This window comes from Erinaceus europaeus, chromosome 8 (assembly GCF_950295315.1).
Source record: "Erinaceus europaeus chromosome 8, mEriEur2.1, whole genome shotgun sequence".
NCBI classification, from domain to species: Eukaryota; Metazoa; Chordata; class Mammalia; order Eulipotyphla; family Erinaceidae; genus Erinaceus; species Erinaceus europaeus.
In genome coordinates, this window is record NC_080169.1 from 28,201,426 (window position 1) to 28,221,787 (window position 20,362).

Consider the following 20,362-nt stretch of genomic DNA (forward strand, 5'->3'; position numbering starts at 1 on the left):
TAATTAAGATAACAGTGAATATTACTTTACAGAAAATAAAGTTAATTTCAATTGCCACTAAAATTTTAAAAGAAAAACTGAAATATCTAACCTAACATACATCCTATGCACATTCTCTACACCTTACGTTACAGAATATATCTACTCTAGCTGGATTATCTCTGAAATGTGAATTGCTTTCAAAAAATAGTTCCTATAATTCTCATTTCTATATTTCCATAATTAACTTTTTGAAGGTCATCCTTCTCTGTTGTAACTAAAGCAAAGAATAGCCTAAGCAGTGACCTGCTTATCTTTTAGAAACATATGAAGCACTTCTATGGTAAAATACTGAGAGGACAGAAATCCACCTGCCTCTTACTTTCTCCACTCACTCACATTCTCTGCCCTCCCCAGCCCACCCCCCCCACACAAACACACACAAACGCCCCCCACAGCCACACAGTATATCCTGTTTTGAAGACAAATATTCAAGACTTTGGAGTCAGAAGAATATTTCATTCTATTTTTTAGCCACTTGATACAAAATATTTAACCAATAGTTTTCTAACTTGTAAAACTATCATGGTAAAATAGCTACTTCTCAAGGTTGTTCTAAAGGTGTAAATAGAACATATACATAAAGATTGCAACACTTAATAAGTACTCAATGCTAGTCGTCCTCCCCTTATTTAAGGTCAAGTGTTAAATTTATATTAACATCAAAAGAAAGCAAAGATGCTAAATAAACAAAAGTCAAAGCAGTGTTTGTTCATTTCAAAATAGTACTCAGCACATATTTCCACCTATTGTCTGAAAGGCATAAATAACTCCTCCTCTCTCCCCCTCCCCCCCTTTTTTTAATTTTCTGGCAGTGGCACAGTGCCTTGCATTTACTTGACCTTTCATCAGTTTCCATAGCATTAATTTCCTGGAGAAAAAAAAAAAAAGGGTGAGTTATAAAGAAAGAAGATAATCTGATGTATAGATTAAAAAAAAAAAAAAAAAACTTCAAAAATGATCTGTTATTACTTATTTCTGGCTTCATCCCATATAGTCAGAAAAGTAGGTTCTAAAATTACCACAAAGGCCTCAATTTTCTTTTTTTATTTAATTTTGTTTTATTTTTGCCTCCAGGGTTATCGCTGGGGCTCAGTGCTAGCACTATGAATCCACTGCTCCTGGAGGCTATTTTTCCCATTTCGTTGCCCTTGTTGTGGTTGTTATTATTGTTATAGCTGCTGTTGTTGGAAAGGACAGACAGAAATCAAGAGAGGAGGGAAAGACAGAGAGGAGGAGAGAAAGACAGAAACCTGTAGATCTACTTCACCACTTGCAAAGCGACACCCCTGCAGGTGGAGAGCTGGGGGCTCGAACTGGGATCCTTATGCCAGTCCTTGTGATTTGCGCCACGTGCACTTGACCTGCTGCGCTACCGCCCAGCCCCAGGCCTCAATTTTCAAAGCCAACTCATACTAATTATAGATTCCTATACATACAAAATATAAACCAATGTGATTTCTAGAGTGTCCCTGAACTCACAGACACAGCTTCCTAATCAACTCTTCTACCTCCAATGGTGCATGTCTTGGAGGTGTTGCAGAAATCATCCCCAAACATGAGAGAGAAGTTTAATACATCAGTCGGTGAGAGATCTGGATCTCTCCAGGAAGTTCTCTGCCCCAAAGAAAGTGATTAAATGTTTACATAGAGTTTTACATCTTGGTTACAAAGAGTAGGCAGACACTGGCACACTGCAGGCACATGATCTTGGGACCTGGTGCTAGCTGGATACGGGGTCTTATCTCTTCCAGCTAGGCTAGATTCCTCCCTAGCTGTCCTGCTTAGAAATGTGGAGGGAGGAGTAAGGTCATTGATTGCTGTGAGGCCCATCTGGCACAAAAGAAATACAGACTTCAGCTCTATGTCCCTATATGACAGAGGAAATACAAATCTCTACCAGGCACATAGATTAAAATACCTACATAGGGTGAATCAGGAGAGTATGCACTCTGTGTTCATCTATTTTTCCATTTCAGAGCTAAGTACTAACAGTGTACAGGCTGACACTCAAAGGAAGTTGTTGAACTTTGAACGTTTTGGTTTCTATATTCTAGTAATCACACAAGCTAGAGAATTACAAACTATATCTCATAAGTCCATAAATGTTAGGCCTATTTGTAAGAATTTAAACAAAACGGGGGGCCGGGGTTAGTGCCCCAGGTTAAGCGCATATGGTGCAAAGTGCAAGGACCAACGCAAAGATCCCAGTTCTAGCCCCGGCTCTCTACCTGCAGGGAGGGGGTTGCTTCATAAGCAGTGAAGCAAGTCTGCAGGTGTCTGTCTTTCTCTCCCCCTCTCTGTCATCCCCTCCTCTCTCAGTTTCTCTCTGTCCTATCCAACAACAGCAGCAGCAACAGGAAAAAAAAAAAATGGCCTCCAGGAGCAGTGGATTCACAGTGCAGGCACCAAGAAAGAAAGAAAGAAAGAAAGAAAGAAAGAAAGAAAGAAAGAAAGAAAGAAAGAAAGAAAGAAAGAAAGAAAGAAAGAAATATAACTCCTAAAATACTCAGTCAAGAACTCCTCCCACTGAGCTGGCAAGATAGCTCACCTGGGAAGGTATCTGCTTTATCTAACACTTGATCTTAAATAAGAAGGGAAGGCGACTAGCATTTATCATATATGCAACCCAGATTCGAGCCCCCATTCCCATAGCACTGGAGGAGGCTTTGATGCTGTATGCTGTAGTCTTTCTCTCTCTCCCTCTCTCTCTCTCTCTCTCTCTCTCTCTCTCTCTCTCCTTTACCCTCTCCCTCTTTCTCTTTCTCTCACTGCCTCTCTCTTCTATCTGAAAACTCAGCCTGGAGTAGTAGAGACCCAGCAACCACATATAATAATAATAATAATAATAATAATAATAATAATGATAATGATAAATTCCTCCATTATCTTCCTATAAGAAACTATCACAGACATGTTTTCAGGTCAACACCATGAAATCTTCTGGAGGAAGGAAGAAAGGAGTTCTAAAGCAATGCCCTTATAAGTCTATGAGGAAAAACTAAAATTCAGCTAAAATGTGTGTTCCAGGCCAGCAAAATAGCTCACTTGGATAGTGTCTTGCTTTGTCATGTATATGACTCTGCTTTGAGCCTGCTCCCCACCATACTGGAGAAAGCTTCATATGCTGTGGTCTCTGGGTTTTAGTCCCTCTCTCTATCTTAAAAAATAATTAGCTAGTTAATTAATTAAAAAGTTGTGTGAGTTCTAAGAATAGAAAATGATTAAATGTCAGACCTTAGTGATGCTACAGATAAATAGCCTTTACTTTTATCATTCTTACCGTTATACCCCCCTCCCTGAAATGCTGGTATTACCTTTTTGCCTTAGACCAGAGCTCAGGCAAAAATTAGTATTATGTGCCCCTTGGACTATACCTAAAATACACTTCCTAGCTTCTTCCAACATGAAGACCCTAAGTCTCATCTTCATCTGCTCTATTCTATTATTATTTTTTAGGTTCCTGGTTATTAAACAATTTGTCCTGGTTTATATCTTAATGCTTTTCAGTCACCAAACTGCAGATGCTACCATGCCAACCTGATTTCCCTTGACAGATGACCTCACCAATGTGTCCTGGAACCCCACCTCCCCAGAGCCCTACTCCACGAGGGAAAGCTAGAAACAGGCTGAGGGTATGGATGGACCTGTTAACCCCATGTCCAGCAACTACAGAAACTAGACATTCTGCCTTCTGCAACCTATAAAGATCTTTGGTCCATACTTCCATAGGGATAATGAACAAGGAAACTTCCAGTGGAGGGGATAGGTTATGGAAATCTGGTGGTAAGAATTGCATGGAATTGTACCCCTCTTATCCCACAATCTTGTCAATCATTATTAAATCACTAATGAAAGAAAGGAAGAAAGGAAGAGAGAAAGAAAGAAAGAAAGAAAGAAAGAAAGAAAGAAAGAAAGAAAGAAAGAAAGAAGAAAGAAAGGCAGTAACAACAAATGCTGGAGAAAATGTGGTAGTGGAGACACTTCTACACTGTTGGCAGTAATGTAAAGAGTGGAATTTTTGGGAGTCGGGCCGTAGCACAGCAGGTTAAGCATAGGTGGCACAAAGCAAAAGGACTGGCATAAGGATCCTGGTTCAAGCCTCCAGCTCCCCACCTGCAGGGGAGTCACTTCATAGGCAGTGAAGCAGGTCTGTAGGTGTCTATCCTTCTCTCCTCCTTTCTGTCTTCTCTTCCTCTCTCCATTTCTCTCTGTCCTATCCAACAATTACAACATCAATAACAACAACAACTACAACAATAAAAAAACCAAAGGCAACAAAAAGGGAAAAATAAATTTTTTTAAATAGTGGAATTTTCCACAGCCCTTCTGGAAAAAAAGTCTAGAGATTTCTCAGAACATTAGAAATGGGCCAACCGTATGACCTAGCAACTTCTCTTTTAGAGATTTACCCAAAGGAAACAAAAACACCTATCAGAAGAAATCTATGTACACCTGTGTTCACAGCAGGACTATTTATTTGTAGTAGCAAAAACTTGGAAGCAACCCTTATGTCTAACAACAGGTAAGTAGCTAAAAAAAAAAAAACTTTTTTTAATTGTGGTATATACACATGATAGAACTCTACTCAGCTGTTAAAAATGATCAAGTCATCTCCTTTGCCTCATCTTGTATGAAACTTAAAGACACTGTGTTAAGTGAGATAAACCAAAAAAGAGAAAGACAAATACCAAATGATTTCAATTTGGAGAGACTTAAGAGAGGGAGGGAGAACACAAAGTGAAACTTGGAGTGGACAGGATGTATTGCATCAAGGGAAAGGACTCTGGGGAAAGATGGTGAGGGAAGGGCTGAAGATAACCAGATAAACTTGCGGTCCTGATGCATGATGACAGAAAAGGACCTAGGTTGTGGGTGAGAGTGTCCTGTAAAGAACTTTACAGGGAGATGAGAAATTGTACCCTGTGTCAATGACTGTACTGTAAACCATTAACCACTTCCCCAATAAGAATGATTTTTTAAAAAAAGAATATCTCTATTGCAGGAAGTTCTTTTTCCCCTAGCTATTCTATAAATCTTATTCAGAACTTTATTTCAAAATTATTTATCATTGAAATGAAGCTAATCTCTGTATCTCTGACACACTTCCTTTACTCTTGGATGATGGATCTATATAACGGTCTCCTTTTCTATGCCTTCAACTACTAAACAAGTTCTTATCTAAGAGTCATAGAGGACATAACAAAAAGTGACAAGAATGTTTCCCATGACACTTACCACCTACTTGTAGAGATAATGAATGCCTACAACGCAACTATAAAATAATTCTGAGGAAAACAACTTGGGGGATGTACCATATGGCTGGAACAACATTCCTACAACTCCTAAAGCCAAAAACTTTCTTTTCATCTGCCTAAAATAAATGGGGGTTGGGGACATAACTTCCAGATATGGATACTGTCATGAAACATATCAGAATACGAGTACTTAATGTGTATGCAAGTGAATACTAACTATATCTCTTTATTTTCTCAATTTTCAGGACAATCAGTGGCATACCTGGTTGAGCACACGTCATGCTCAAGGACCTAGATTCAAGCTCCAGTCCCCACCTATATATCGGGGAGATTCACAAGCACTGAGCAGTGCTATAGGTATTTCTCTCTCCCTCTTTATCTCCCCTTTCCCTCTTGATTGGTCTATAAACAATGAAATAAAAAATAAATAAAATATTAATTTTCTATTAATATTTATTGAGAGCTTACACACAAGGCACTGTGCCTAATTCTGGGGGAAATACTGAGAGGGGTGAAACACTAAGCTTAGTCCCACAATTTTTACAGTGTGGTATAAATAACTGATGAAAATTATCATTACTGAAGCTAGGGACACATATGGACTATAGTTACAAGTAAGTATTTAATCTAAGTATATTTCCCCACAAGCCTACCCTTTCCTGGTATCTTCTTTCAAAGAAAGCCATATCATCTTCGTCGGGTCTCTTTAAGGAAGAAACTTGACTACTTGTACCTACTAATATAGAAAAAATAGGTAAGCAATTTATGTTTCTCCTGAAATAAAAAAGTAAGAATACTTTCTTCCCCCCAAGTGATAATTTATAATTTTCAAACCAGTAATTACTAAAATGAATAACTGGTCTTATAAGACCAGAAAGCAGAGCATCAAAAAGATACAAGTGATATTTTACTGACATTCTCCAAATATTCATCTGATTCTTATTACAGAGTGCCATATAGCTATTTCATGTGTTAGTCCACTTAGCTTTATTCAACTACATTTCACTATCTATAACTAGAAATCTTTGTAACAGACAATGCACAATTATAGAAAATCTGCGTTATGGTATGAATGTTTATGTTCTCTCCAAATTTGTTTAAATTCTAATGCCCAGTGTGGTGAGATAAGAAAGCATGGCCTAGAGGCCAGGCATTGGCACACCCAGTAGAATGCATGTTACCATGTATGAGGATTCAGGTCCATATTGCCAACCCCCACATGTGAGAGTGGGAGGCAGGGGGCTTCACAAATAGTGAAGCATTGGCACACATGTCTATCACTCAACTTCCCCCTCTATCTCTATTTTAAAAAAGAAGAAAGAGAAAGGGGGGCTGGGGAGATAGCATAGTGATTATACAAAAAAATAACTTTCATGCCTGAGGCTCCAAAGTCTCAAGTTCAATTTCTTCTCTTTCTTTCTTTTCTTGTGCTTTACTGTTCTGTTTTGTTTTTCTATTTATTTTTATATTAGAGAACTACATGTTGACAGAGGTTTGAATTCATACCATTCCTACCACCAGAGTTCTGATTCTTCACTCTCCCCAGGGCAATCCACCACAGTTCCCCTAAGGTTGTAGACATGGGCCAACCATCTTCTCTACAACTATCTGTCCACATTTATACATAGATGCCCCTTTCTTTTGATTCAGTCCTCTCTTCCCCTCCAGGCCACTCATGACAATATAACTACCTCCATATGTCTCTCCTTTTCCTTCTCTCTCTCTGGGTGCTGATGGAGCTAGAGTTCAGAGCCCTCTTATCTTCATCCTATCACTTCTTCCCCACTGGGAATATGGATCAAGGTTGTGTTTGGGGAGCAGAAGGTAGGATTTCTGGCTTCTGTAATTGCTTCTCCACTGAGCATGGGCGATGACAGGTTGATCCATACCCTCAGCCTGTTTCTATCTCTCCCTAGTGGACCAGAGCTCTGGAGATGTGAGGATCCAGGACACATTAGTGAGGTTGTCTACCTAAAGAAGTAGGGGTGGAGTCATGGTAGCATCTGTAGCTTGATATCTGGAAGGTGGCATGACCTAAGTTGAGACAAGGTGGTTAATGAACAGGAACCAAAAAGTAGGACTAGAGCAGATGAGATTAAGGATTTTAGGATAGAAGAAAGCTAGGGAAACCATTTTAGGCATGTTTCTAGGGGCACACAACTATGGTAGTTTGGCTTCAGTCTGGTAGCTAACCTGAGGTCAGATAAGAATATTGTCTGAGGGGGACCAGGAGGTGGTGCAGCTGGTTAAGTGAACATGGTGCAAAGCGCAAGAACTAACATAAGGATCCTGGTTCGAGCCCCCCGCCCCCCACCACCTGCAGGAGGTCGCTTCACAGGTGGTGAAGCAGGTCTGCAGGTGTCTTTCTCTCACCCTCTCTGTCTTCCCCTCCTCTCTCGATTTCTCTCTGTCCTATCCAACAACAGCAATAACAACAGTAATAACAACAACGATAAACAACAAGGGCAACAAAAGAGACAAAAATAGTCTCCAGGAGCAGTGGATTTGTAGTGCAGGCACTAAGTCCCAGCAATAACCCTGGAGGCAAAAAAAAAGAAAAGAAAAGAAGAGAAGAGAAAAGAAAAGAATATTGTCTGAGAGAATAGTGTCAGAGTAGAGGAAAGGGGCTAACTAGTTAGATTAGAGCAGAGAGTAGCTCCTGTTCTTAAAAAAAAAAAAAAAATTCTGTGGCTAAAATTAACTATTTACCTCCATCTACCTGCTCCAGAGCCTATATATATATATTTATCACCAGAGCCTGTGTAACCTCTAAGTCCCTATTGGTCTGAGCTTATAGCTCATCGTCACCTCTGAGCAATACTGCAGGCTGCACTCATTTCAGGACCAGACTTTTTCAAGTGGCAGGGCAGGATACCTACAACCTCCCTTCAGAGACTGGGGCTATCCCTATCGTCATTACTTTATGGTGATGACAGGGTCTGGGAGGGCCCACAAGATGTCGTTCCTTATGGAAGCAACCAGTGGTAGTGGAGAAAGGGACCCTTTAAAGGTCTAGGCCTATCATATGTGTATGAGAATCCAAGGATTCCCTAACTAGGGCCCCAGATGATCAGATGGTATGATATTGACCAAACGGGCCATTATTAAGTGGTCCAGTCTCTTGCCCTTATCCAACTTTTGTAGTCCTCTCTTTATCTGATAATCTTAGAATTTCTCTCAGTTGTTTGGGCATTAAAATTTGTTGACCCCAGCTGAGTTAGTTTTTGGGGGGATCTGTCCTCTTTGGGCCTTTCTGCTAGGCTGCCCAGCTAATTTGGTCTAAGTCCAATTACAGAATTTATGATGTCTTCTTTAAGCATTTAAACCATTATTGAGCACTTTGACCAAGTTCAATTTCTAGCACCACAATAAGCTAAGTAAGCTGAGAAGCTCTCTGGTTAAACATACCAACAAAAAAACAAAAAGAAAAGGAGGAAGAGAAAGAGAAGGAAGAGGAGGAGGAGGAGGAGGAAGAAGAGGAGGAAGAAGAAGAAGAAGAAGAAGAAGAAGAAGAAGAAGAAGAAGAAGAAGAAGAAGAAGAAGAAGAAGAAGAAGAAGAAGAAGAAGAATGGGGAGGGGGAGGGGGAGGGGAGGAGGGGGAGGGGAGAGGGAGGGGGAGGGGAGGAGGAGGGGGAGGGGAGGGGGAGGGGAAGGGGAAGGGGAAGGGGAAGGAGAAGGAGAAGGAGAAGGAGGAGGAGGAGAAGGAGAAGGAGAAGGAGAAGGAGAAGGAGAAGGAGAAGGAGAAGGAGAAGGAGAAGGAGAAGGGGAAAATGGCCACCAGGAAGAAGAAGAAGAAAAAGAAGAAGAAGAAGGAGGAGGAGGAGGAGGAGGAGGAGGAGGAGGAGAGGAAAATGGCCACCAGGAGAGTAGATCCGTAGTGCTGGCACCAAATCAGAAGGATAATGTGACAGCAATAAAAAAATAATCAATTTAATTTAATTAAAAAGATAGTAGGTCCTTGGGGGGGTGCTTAGGTCATAAGAGCAGAACTTTCATAAATGGGATTACTGTTCCTATAAAAGAAACTCCACACAGACCATCCCCACCCCACCTCCTTCCAGTAGAAAGACAGTAGATATGAACCAAAAAAAACAGTCTTCTTGGACCAAACCATTTTATGTCCTTGATAAACTTCCCTACCTCCAAACCATGAACGACACATTTCTTTTCATTGAAAGTCGCCTAATCTCTATGGATTTTTGTTGTTGTTGCTGTTGCTATTGTTGGGTTTTTCCCTCACTGAGGTCTTGTACTTCTGTAATTCTGCTGCTCACAGACTTTTTTTTTCCTTTATAATTTTAGATAAAGACAGACTGAGAGAGAGAGAGAAATGCAAACACCACAGCACCTCTTTATCATTCACAGAGCTTCTCCTGATGTCAGACATGGAATGCTCATGTGATGTCGGGGGGGTCAAACCTGACATGTACACTCCACTGAGTGAGCTACCTCATGCCCACCTCCAGTCTGTGGTATTAACTTTAACAGAATAAAACACTTTGTGTAGACAATCATAAGTAGTGTTATCTATTTTGACATTTTTCAAAATTAAATTATTTCAGCCATTATCCGTGATATTCACTTTGTAAAACCAATTGATTTTGTACTGAAATAAATTTGAAGTTGCTTCAGGGAGGAAATAGCTTTTTTGTTAAGACTTATTTATGAGAGAGAATCAGAGCATTACTCCAGCATATATGATACTGGGACTGAACTCTGGACTGATGCCTGCAAGTCTAGCACTCTAGCCACTGTGCCACCTCCTAGGCCACTGGAAATAATGGTTCTTTGTGGATACACTAAAAACCTAATTCTGTGTAAAAGTTCACCTTCATAGCAGATGACTATCTTAGTTGGATCTCCTCATATCTACACAAGAATATCAATTGAACATGAGTTTGGGGTTTTAAAAAGATTTTATTTGTATTTATTTATTTTAAATAGAGACAGAAATGGAGAGAGGAAGAGAAAATAGAGAGGAAGAAAGAAATGTACCTAAAGGTGGGAACAGGTGGCTTGAACCAGGGTCCCTATGCACTGTAACATGAGCATTCTACTGGATGTACCACCGCCTGGTCCCCATTTTGGTTTTTAAAGCATGTAAATTTACCCTCATCCCCCAACACAGAAGTCACATAATTCCAGACATTGATCATAGTATCTAACAATACTCTCACTAGCCATCCCTAGCTAGAGCTTTGTTGAGAAAAACAAGAATGTGTGCTGTCTATCCATTTGTCTAGAAACTCTAGGTCTTTCCCTGGGTTACACTGTACTTCTTGGAAACTCTCCTTCATTACGTGGTGCTTTAATAGCACATTACGAGTGGTGCTTGGTGGTGCACCAGTTGAGTGCACAGGTTACAATGCACAAGGACTTGGGTTCAGGCTCCTGGAAGTTTCACAAGCAGTGGAGCAATACAGTAAGTATCTCTGACTCTCTCCTTCTCTTATCTCCCCCTTCCCTCTTGACTTCTACCTGTCTCTATCCAATAAAAAAAAAATTAAAAAGGTATATATTTAAGAAATAAAAGAAGTGGTTTTAAAAATAGTATACTAGTATCTGGCTAAATAATGTATTGACTTTTTGTTTTTTATTATTATTTTTATTTATTGGGGCATTCATGTTTTACATTCAACAGTAAATACAATAGTTTGTACATGCATAACATTTCCCAGTTAATAGTGTATTATCATTTTTCTCAAAGGTAACTATCAAAAATGGGCTACTATCAGAAATTGTGAATTTTCTGGAAAAGGTCTTCTACGTACCCTGGCTACTGTGAGAGGCACATATATAGACATGTTTAAAATCCAGCATTGATACAAATTTTGTTTGCACTCGGGAATTTGTGTCCTCCAATCTGATAATAAATAAGTACAAGGTGATTTTCTGTGACCTGTGAATCGTATCCACTGCACTTTGTGAAAATTCCATGATTTATACCTCCATCTTTTTTGTGCTGTATATTTCAGTCCGTTACAATACATGTCTGCTTTAAATGAAATAATAAATAAAAAACCAAATAAACTTATCACATTTTCCTGTGTGACTGCCACTACAGTGATACAACATCTTAAGCCTAATATCTCAACTATGTCAGCCTTGAAAACTGATACAATTGTCATTTTTCTGGGTTTTGATTTCTTCCATCTTATATTTTATCATGCCTTTATTGTGTTGTTGTTTTTGTAAGTAACCTTAAAATTCCTTGTGAGAAAGTCAGAATACATGGAAAGGTTACATGAAAATACAAATAAAGAAAATTCTCATTTAAAAATATTTGAAAATAGTAAACATCTAATAATTCATTTGATATCCTTCAATGTTTTTAGATTTGTTTTCAATAAAGAAAATAGGACATTGAGCAGGATGCTACTCTCAGCCCTAACCTAGCTTTCTATTCCTATTCCCAACTCTGGCACCATCTTCCCAGACAATACTTTTGCCCACCTGCATATTAGCTGTTGGGCTCAGGCAAAAATTAAAGTCATGGAATATACCTAAAATAGACTTCCTAGCTCCTTCCAATATGAAGACCCTGAATCTCACCTGCTATAGTCTTACCTTTAGATGCCTGATTACTAAACAATTTGTTCTGCTTTATATCTTAATGTTTTTCAGCCGCCAACCTGACTTCACTGGGCAGATGTCCTCACCAATGTGTCCTGGAATCCCACCTCCCCAGAGCCCTACCCAACTAGGGAAAGAGAGAAATAGGATGAGGGGGGTGGGGGAGACAGCATAATGGTTATGCAAACAGACTCTCATGCCTGAGGCTCCTAAGTCCCAGGTTCAATCCCCCGCACCACCATAAGCCAGAGCTGAGCAGTGCTCTGGTATTTCTGTGTGTGTGTGTGTGTCTCACTCTCTGCATCTCTCTCAAAAATAAAATTAATAAAAAAAATTAAAAAAAAAGAAATAGGATGAGGGTATGGCTCAACCTGTCAACACCCATGTCCAGCAGAGAAGCAATTACAGAAGCCTGACCTCCCACCTTCTGCACCCCATAAATATCTTTGTTCCATATTCCCAGAAGGATAAAGAATGGGGAAACTTCCCATGGAGGGGAGGGGATACGGAACTCAAGTGGTGGAAATTGTATGGAACTATACCCCTCTTATCCCACAATCTTGTCAATCATTATTAATCACTAATAAAAATTAAAAGAATAAATAATTAAATTTTTAAAAAGAGGTAGGGCACAGAACTTCAGTGGTGGGTACAGTGTACAACTATACCCTTATAATCTTATGAATTATTATTAAATCATTAGCAAAATGTAAATAAATAAAAACAAGATAAGAGGGACTGGTTTGTGGCTTATCTGGCAAAGCACACATGTTACAATGCATAAGGACCCTGGTTCAGACCCCTGGTCCCCACTGGCAGGGAGGATGCTTCTCAAGTGGTGAAGCAGTGCTGCAGGTGTCTTTCTTTCTTGATTGTTTTGTCTCAATCTCCCCTTCCCTCTCTATTTCTCTCTGTCTCAATCCAAAATAAATAAATATAATATATAAAGAGAAAATATTTAATAATGATAAAGGAAATAAGATACTGGTGCTTATAATTAATTCTACTAAATTTATTATAATTTACAAGTTATAAAAAAATGTGTTAAGCTATAATTACTCACTACTAGATTATATCCTTTGGGGGAGAGCCTAAAGGGTAAAGGCAATTAGCCCACCAAAAGGAACTCTTATTCAAATATCAAATCAATAACATGTGCCAGAACACATTGTAATTAGAGCTGAAAAGAAAGATATCTCACTGGGTGGCGTATGTGCCTTGCTATCCACTTAGCCCAGGTTCAAGCCCCAGCTGTGACAACAAGGGAAAGTCCCAATGTTGTGTGTCTCTCCCCTTCTTTGCTTCTGTCTCTCTGTCTGAATGAAAAAGCTGTCCAGAACTGTGAAATCACACATATATGTAGTCCTGGCTCAAATTATGGTGTTATCAGAATCCTCATAATTTTCATAGTTAGCTTTCTTATTTTTCAATTTCTTGTTTTCCTCAGTGTTAGGTAATTTTCTCATTTTATCTGAAAAAATGATAAGCAAATTGTGATAATACTGTCTAGAGAATGAATCAGAGCTCTGTGTTCTTACATATTAAACCCAAACATATTTTCCAAATTTTATTTAATTACTACCTGCTAGTGTTTCTGGAGAAGAACTAGAGGGTACTTGAAAAGCTTTTAGAAATGGGTGGTCCATGGCTGTAACTGGAGAGTCTAAAAATTCAACGGGAGGTGCACCTGGAAGCGAAACAGATTAAATTAAATCTTAGTTTGTAAGGACAAACCAGTTATTATTCCTACTATGAAATAAATTAGAATCTCAGCAGAATAATTAGAAAGATCCTTTCTGTAAAAAGGATCTTTTCCATTTCAGTGATATAAAAATATATAATATAAAGGAAAATACAAATAGGTTTGTATTGCTCAAGAAGCTTTTCCACGGGGGAAAAGTATGTATGAATGTAGTTACATGTCAGCAAAGAAGTACAAATATAGTCAAAATCACTATTAAAAACAAGACAGTCATGTACAATTAGGGACTTTGAGTTGAAAAGAATAGAATAGTTTTAATTTATTCTTCACTAGAAGACCATCTGAAAACTAAAGAAAATTTATATCTCTATGAAATAAGGAAACATCCACAAACTATCAGTACAAAGGCCAACTACTAAATACAAAGAAAATTTATTACTGTCCTATCTTTACAAAACCACCATCTCTTCTCATGTGCCTATCCCCACACCCTGGGAAAAGGAAAGAAAGAGACTTTTAAGCTTATTTGATTTCAAAAGCTCACCCTATCTTTTCTTTTTTTCTTGCCTCCAGGGTTATTGCTAGGACTCAGTACCTGCACAATGATCCACTGCTCCTGGAGGCCATTTTTCCCATTTTGTTGCCCTTGTTGTCTCCCTTGTCATTATTACTGTTGTTATTATTGCTGTTGTTGCCAGATAGGACAGAGAGAAATCAAGAGTGGGAGTGGGGAGACAGAGAGGGTGAGAGAAAGACAGACACTTGCAGACCTGCTTCACTGCCTGTGAAGCCAACCCCCTACAGGTGGGGAACCGGGGGCTATAACCAAGATCCTTATACCAGTCCTTGTGCTTCGCGCCATGTGCACTTAACTCACGGTGCTACCGCCCAGCCCCCTGCTTTTTCATTTCTTTTATTTAGTTTTTATCACCTCTGGACTTTTCACTACTCTGGGCTAATTTTTTTAAGATAGAATGTGCAGAACAAAAAGTAGGGGAGGGAGAGCACAAAGTGAAACATAGACTGGACATGATGTATTGCACCAAAGCAAAATACTCTGGGAAAGGGGGGAGGAGGATAGGATGAAAACTTTGGGGGCCTATTACATAATGAAATTATATGCATATGTCAATGAATGATTGTGCAGTAAAGCATTAACTCCCTCAATAAAAAGGGAAAAAGTAGAAAGAGAGAAAGGCAACACAGCACTGAATATTCCTCAGTGCAATGGGACCAGCTTAAACCTGAGTTGTGCACATGAGAAAACAGCACATTATTCAAGTGAACTATTTTTCTAGCCTAGTTTGTGCTGTTTCCTCCAGGGTTATTGCTGGGGCTTGGTGCAAGCAATACAAATTCACTGTTCCTGCAGCCATTTTTATTTTAATTTTATTTATTTTTTGATGGAACAGAGAGAAATTGAGAAGGGAGGGGGAGAAAGAGAGAAAGATAGGTACCTGCAGACCTGCTTTACCACTTGTAAAGCAGCCCCCCTTAAGATGAGGAGCCGGGGCTCAAAGCAGCATCCTTGCACGAGGTCCTTGCATTTTGTACTACGTGCACTTAACCCAGTGTGCAATTTTTTTTTCTAATGCAGAGCTGAGGATCATTTCCCTACTCCCAGATGAACATTTTCATCCTTATTGCCAAGAAAAAGACACAGAGAGGAGAGGACAAGTGATAGCTCACCAGATAGGGTACCTGTACTTCCATGAAATTAAGCACAGATCAGGCCCCAATTATAAACTCTGTGTGTGTGTGTGTGTGTGTGTGTGTGTGTGTGTGTGTGGTATGTGTGTATGTGTGTGTGTGTGTGTGTGTGTGTGTGTGTGGTATGTGTGTGTGTGTGTGGTATGTGTGTGTGTGTATGTGTGTGTGGTATGTGTGTGTATGTGTGTGTGTATGTGTGTGTGGTGTGTGTGTGTGTGTGTGTGTGTGTGTGGTGTGTGTGTGTGTGTGTGTGTGTGTGTGTGTGTGTGTATACACACATCCTCTATTGATGGTAAAGTGATGCTGTGGTGTCTCTCCTCTCTCCCCTCACTTCCCCCTTTCTCTCCCTAAAATTGACATAATGAAAAAGTTGTCCTATGATTAAGTCTCTACTGCTGCACTGAAAAAAAGAAAACAATGTATCAGTGCATGACAACAAATTAGCCTCTGGGAAAGACTCTGGGGTAAAGAGAAGTACTCAAGAGGTCCCTGCACATCATCTACTTTCAACAAGAAAAATTATTTTACAGAATTTTTATAATAACAACTTTAAAACTAATATATCTTGCTGATATATATGCCACAACTCACACTTCCTGCACCCAATAAAGAATTTTGGTCCATCTCCCAGAGGAGGAAAAATGTTAGGGGAAGTTCAGAGGGCTCCAAATTCCAATTCCATCAGGACCCAGAGAGAGAAGAGAAAAAAAGGAAAGCCATTTGAAAGTAGTAACAGATGTAAGTGTGACTTAGAGTGAAAGAGAAGGCACAGCCACAGAAAAAATGAGTATATATATATATATATATATATTTATTTATTTATTTATAAAAATAATGGTCCACCTATCTGTGATCTTAGGAGAACTACTACCATTTCCAGTGGAGGGGATGGGGACACAGAATGCTGGTGGTGGGAATGGTGTGGAATTATACCCCTATTATCTCATAATTTTGAAAATCAATATTAAATCACAATAAAAATTAAAAATTAACAATTAATATATATATATGTGTATATATATATGTATATATATATATATATATATATATACAACCAGAAGCATTTATAGTGCCTGAGGATGATATTCTGCTCCCCAATACTGCCCAATATTCTTAAGGATTCAGCTACTTTCAGTAGTTTGAGATATATATTCAATTATACTTTCCCTGTTACTACTTTAAACTTTTATATGCAAATCAGACATATGTGTCCACACATGCAGACATATGGGTATAAGTGTATGTACTATTATAGATGTGGCAGCGTGTATACACGTGCATGTGCTTAGGTACAAATACACATACACCTATGTTTCCAAAATTAGATAGATGTAATGTTGAAAAAAATGAATATAATAGGGTAACAGGTAAACTGTGTCATAGCAAATCAAATAACTATTATTCAGCTGTTGTTAGTAATGGGGTTGGGGGTTGGGACTTGGTACATGTATTGAAGTAGGAGTGACTTTTTCTCCTGTGTTTTCTAAGTTTTCAATAATGACCATATATAATATAATGGCAATGAAATTCCTTTTAAATTTTTTTTCTTTTTTCTCTTTGCCAACAGGGTTACCACTGAGGCTCAGTTGATACATGCCAAATCCACTGCTCCCATTTGTTCCTTTCTTGTCTGATAAAGGCAGAAAGGAATTGTGGGAGGGTGGTAAGAGAGAGAGAGAAAGAAAGAGAAAGACGTGCAGACGGACTGGGGACCTGAAGCAGGGTCCTAATACATGGTAATGTGTGGACTCTACCAGGAATACCAACACCTGGTTTAAAAGCCAAAATTAATAGTTTTAAGATAATGTTTTTGGGAGGCAAAGTGGTGGTGCACCTTGTTGAATACACATGTTACAATGCTCAAAGACCCTGCCTGGTTCAAGCCCCTGGTCCCCACCTGCAAGGGGAAAGCTTTGTGAGTGGTGAAGCTGGGCTGCAGGTGTCTCCCTGTCTTTCTCCCTCTCTATCACCTCCTTCTCTCAATTCCTGGCTGTCTCTATACAACAGATAGATAGGTAAATTAATTAATTAATAAAATATATAAATAAATAAAAAGATAATTTTTTTCTGGGACTGGGGAGATAGCATAATACTTACAGGAACTTACAGGAATACTTTCATGAACCTGGGTGCCATAAGCCACCATAAGCCAGACTTGAGCAGTGTTCTGGTAAATAATAATAATATTGATTGGTATATTACACCAAAGTAAAAGACTCTGGAGTGGGGTTGGGGAGTTCAGATCCTGGAACATGATAGCAGAGGAGGACCTAATGGGGACTGAATTGTTATGTGGAAAACTGAGAAATGTTACACATATACAAAGTACTATACTGTCAACTATAAACCATTAATCCCCCAATAAAGAAAAAATATGAGGATAAAAATAAATAAATAAAAATAATAATATTGATGAAAGCAAATGTCTTATTGAAAAAAATTGATGACTGTAAAATACTAAACAAGCATAGGATTCACCATGATTCACACACATAAAAACATTATATGACAAGTTCATATTTTATATGTCATCACTTACCAGCTCCACTATCATCTAACCGCATGTAGCCTTCTGCCAGTGAGCTGAAGCCAGTTAATCCTCCCATAGCTGCATAAGGAATGTCTTGTCCCACTGGTTTTCCTAGAGCCAGTCTTTCCTGCTTAGTTTCCACGACTGTGTCATGGGCATATGCAGGCTGACCACAACCACAAGTGAAGCAGCTGTGGAATCCTGAACACTTGGAGCCTGAAATATGATGTAAACAGAGTTAAATGTTTTTAAATATAGGTTCAGTGATGTCTTCCCGAAAATATTTAACTTAGTCAAAGTCACCTGAATCCAGATTCCTCATGGAACTGTAACTCTATTTTATTTTTATTTTTTATTTATAAAAAGGAAACATAGACAAAACTATAGGATAAGAGGGGTACAACTTCACACAGTTCCCACCACCAGAACTCTGTATCCCATCCCCTCCCCTGACAGATTTCCAATTCATTAACCCTCTGGGAGTATGGACCCAGTCATTGTGGGATGCAGAAGGTTGAAGGTCTGGCTTCTGTAATTGCTTCCCCACTGAACATGAGCTTTGACAGGTCAATCCATACTCCCAGCCTGTCTCTCTCTTTCCCTAGTAGGTTAAGGGATCTAGAGAAGCAGAGTTCCAGGACGCAATAGTGGGGTTGTCTGTCCAGAGAAGTCTGGTCGGCATCATGCTAGCATCTGGAACCTGGTGGCTGACAAGAGAATTAACATACAAAGCCAAACAAATTGTTGACCTATCATGGACATAAGGGCTGGAATAGTGCAGATGAAGAGTTGAGGGGGTCTCCATTTTGTAGATAGCTAGTAGGCATATTTTAGTTAAATTCCAAAGGGCCTATGGCTATAGTAGTTTTTTTGTTTGTTTGTTTTCCTTTTTCTTTTTGCCCCTGAGTCTGAAATCTGATCTGCCAGTGGATCCAAGACACTGTCTGGGGAGATGATGTCATGGCTAGAAAAAGGACCAGAAAGCTGGATCAGGGAAGAGAGTAGCTCTCTAATATGGGAAAGGGGTATAAATATTGTTGACTGTAAACCCCATCGATTTGATGCGATCTGGGGCTCATAAATAGCTTAGGAGTCTGTGTGCCATCTGCATCCCTCTGGACCTGAACTCACATTCTGTGGTCATAAGTAGGAACATTCCAAGCTGCCCCAATATCAACCCATCTTCCTCAGATGTAGCATAAAGTATGTTGTCCAGCCTCCCTTCGGAGGATGGTACAGTCTCTACCATTGTTGATCCAAGTTGAGGGCAAGGTCCTATGGGGGCCCACAAAGGGGTCTATTTTGTTGTTCCTGATAGAAATGACTGGAACAATGGAAAGAGGGATTTATTCGAGTTCTAGGCCCATCAAGTCTGTTTGGGAATCTCAGGACTCCCCGATTAAGGCCCCAACTGATGGAATGGCCTGATAGTGACTAAAAAGTCATTGTTAAAGTAGGCAAGTCTCTTGCCCTTTTTCAGTTTTTGTAGTCCTTGCTTTCTAAGGTTAGCTTTGGAGTGAGTAAGAGAACAGTAATAGGAAGTAGATGAAGAGGGTATCTAAGTCTAAGTAGACACTATAACATTATGAACTTGATACTGACTCACTACATGCTATTGTGTACTTTTGCTTTCAGGTATATATGTGCCCTAATTTATGGATACATGTGAACATATGCTCTATCTTATGGGGGTGGGGGGGACTCAGTCAATATCTAGGTTTTGAATACCCTGAAAGGAAAGGTCTCACCCAAGTGATGAAGGTGAAGGGTTGGCATTCCATGCCTGACGTCTCTGGACACAGTCTGAAGTGAAGCATGCTGAGGTGGTACTCGTTGCATTGATTAGATTGGGATCGGTGGATGCAGTATCATTTGGTATGACTTGAGAGAAGCATGTAGGAAAGTGAGCCCCAACCTAGAGGTTCCAGGATTGGGGGAAAGATAGACTCTATAAAGGAAGCAGGAGGTTCCTGCTGTCTTAGGGTTTAAGAAGACAATAATTATTGCTATAATCACATTGTTTGGCAATTGGGTTAACTTTGAAAAATTCCTTCGTTAGGATTTGCTGTATCATACACACCATCACCATATTTTATGTCCTTTGACATTATTTGTATATAGCTATGCCACCGGTTGCTTCTGTTCTCCCTGAACTAAGCTTTTAAAAAAACGATAACTTGGATCCACTGTCATATCAGATTTCAGGCTCAGGGACAAAAAGAAAAAGGAAAAAAAAAAACTAGTATAGGCCCTTTGGAATTTAACTAAAATATGACTACTAGCTATCTACAAAATGGAGGACCCCTCAACTCTTCATCTGCACTATTCCAGCCCTTATGTCCATGATAGGTCAATAATTTGTTTGGCTTTGCATGTCAACTCTCTTGTTAACCACCAGGTTCCATATGCTAGCATGATGTCAGACTTTGCTGGACAGACAACCTCATCAATGTGTCCTGGAGCTCTGCTTCCCCAGAGCCCTTCCCCACTAAGGAAAGAGAGAGACAGGCTGGGAGTATGGATTGACCAGTCAATGCCCATGTTCAGCAG

At 39.4% G+C, this 20,362-nt stretch overlaps 2 protein-coding genes across 5 annotated transcripts in view; both read right to left on the reverse strand.

Moving 5' to 3' along the window:
- LOC103114303 (cytochrome b-c1 complex subunit 10-like) overlaps positions 1 to 20,362 on the reverse strand; it is a 530,783-nt gene that overhangs the window by 194,379 nt on the left and 316,042 nt on the right. The window lies entirely within an intron of this gene.
- FAM221A (family with sequence similarity 221 member A) overlaps positions 1 to 20,362 on the reverse strand; it is a 33,910-nt gene that overhangs the window by 708 nt on the left and 12,840 nt on the right. For 2 of the 4 annotated variants that reach the window (XM_060196095.1, XM_060196098.1), the window contains exons 4-7: positions 17,822 to 18,028; positions 13,453 to 13,557; positions 7,269 to 7,331; positions 5,951 to 6,033 (exon numbers count right to left, since the gene is read on the reverse strand). In XM_060196095.1, coding sequence (XP_060052078.1) covers positions 5,951 to 6,033; positions 7,269 to 7,331; positions 13,453 to 13,557; positions 17,822 to 18,028 — 458 coding nt within the window. The remainder of the gene's footprint in view (positions 1 to 5,950; positions 6,034 to 7,268; positions 7,332 to 13,452; positions 13,558 to 17,821; positions 18,029 to 20,362) is intronic. The other 2 variants (XM_060196096.1, XM_060196099.1) reach the window with 2 other exon arrangements.